At 36.6% G+C, this 872-nt stretch overlaps 1 protein-coding gene across 1 annotated transcript; it reads right to left on the bottom strand.

Moving 5' to 3' along the window:
* Positions 1-27: 27 nt before the first annotated feature.
* AC631_05999 (uncharacterized protein) lies at positions 28-657 on the bottom strand (the record flags this gene model as incomplete). The annotated part of the gene is made up of 1 exon (XM_015614828.1): positions 28-657. A coding segment is annotated over one exon (630 nt), but the record flags the coding sequence as incomplete, so codon positions are not given.
* Between the last annotated feature and the right edge of the window lie 215 nt (positions 658-872).

Here is an 872-nt window from a genome sequence, read left to right as displayed (position 1 = left end):
TGGAATATCATCAAAAAATGAGTACACTTTTTTTGGGATGAAAAACTTTTCTTCTGGTCTAAAGCCATTCGCTTTATGTAATCGGTCGACCTCTTCCTGGCCAAAAGCCGCTCCATGTGCTGCAGCTTTTCCTTCCACGTTGGAACCAACCCCAATGCTCGTGTGAACATTAATTAGAGTTGGTTTGGTTTCTGATTTTTTGGAAGATTCTAGAGCATCTACAATTGCAAGAACATCATAACATCCATCTTCAACCTCAATCACATTCCAATTACATGCTTTGAACTTTTCTTCAATATTTTCTGTATTGGTTAAATCCACTGAGCCATCACATGAAATTTGATTATTATCATAAATAACAGTAAGATTATTTAGGCCTAAATGACCTGCAAGTGAAATTGCCTCTAATGCTACACCTTCTTGCAAGCAAGCATCACCAATAATACAGAAAGTATGATTAGAGACAACTGAAAATTCTGGCTTGTTATAAGTGGCTTGTAAATTTTTGGAGGCTATCGCTAATCCAACTGCATTCGTTATACCTTGACCCAAAGGTCCAGTAGTTACTTCAATACCTGGATGCTCATTTTCTGGGTGTCCTGGACAGTATGATTCAAGATCAGATGAATGATAAGTTCTTAATTGCTCCATTGTCATGTGTTTATAACCGACTAAGTGGTGGAAAACATATTGGAACAAGCAGGTATGTCCATTTGATAAGACAAATCTATCTCTGTTGAAAAAAGTCGGATTATTTGGTGAATAATTTAAAACATATTTCCATAAAGCAATTCCAATGGCTGCCATACCCATAGCACCACCTGGATGACCACCATTAAAAATTTTGAACTAAATCTGCAATAAGTACTCTA

This window comes from Debaryomyces fabryi (assembly GCF_001447935.2).
Source record: "Debaryomyces fabryi strain CBS 789 chromosome Unknown contig00436, whole genome shotgun sequence".
Lineage (NCBI taxonomy): Eukaryota > Fungi > Ascomycota > Pichiomycetes > Serinales > Debaryomycetaceae > Debaryomyces > Debaryomyces fabryi.
The sequence above is the reverse complement of the archived record's forward strand: the minus strand, read 5'-3'. Positions and strand labels throughout refer to the sequence as shown.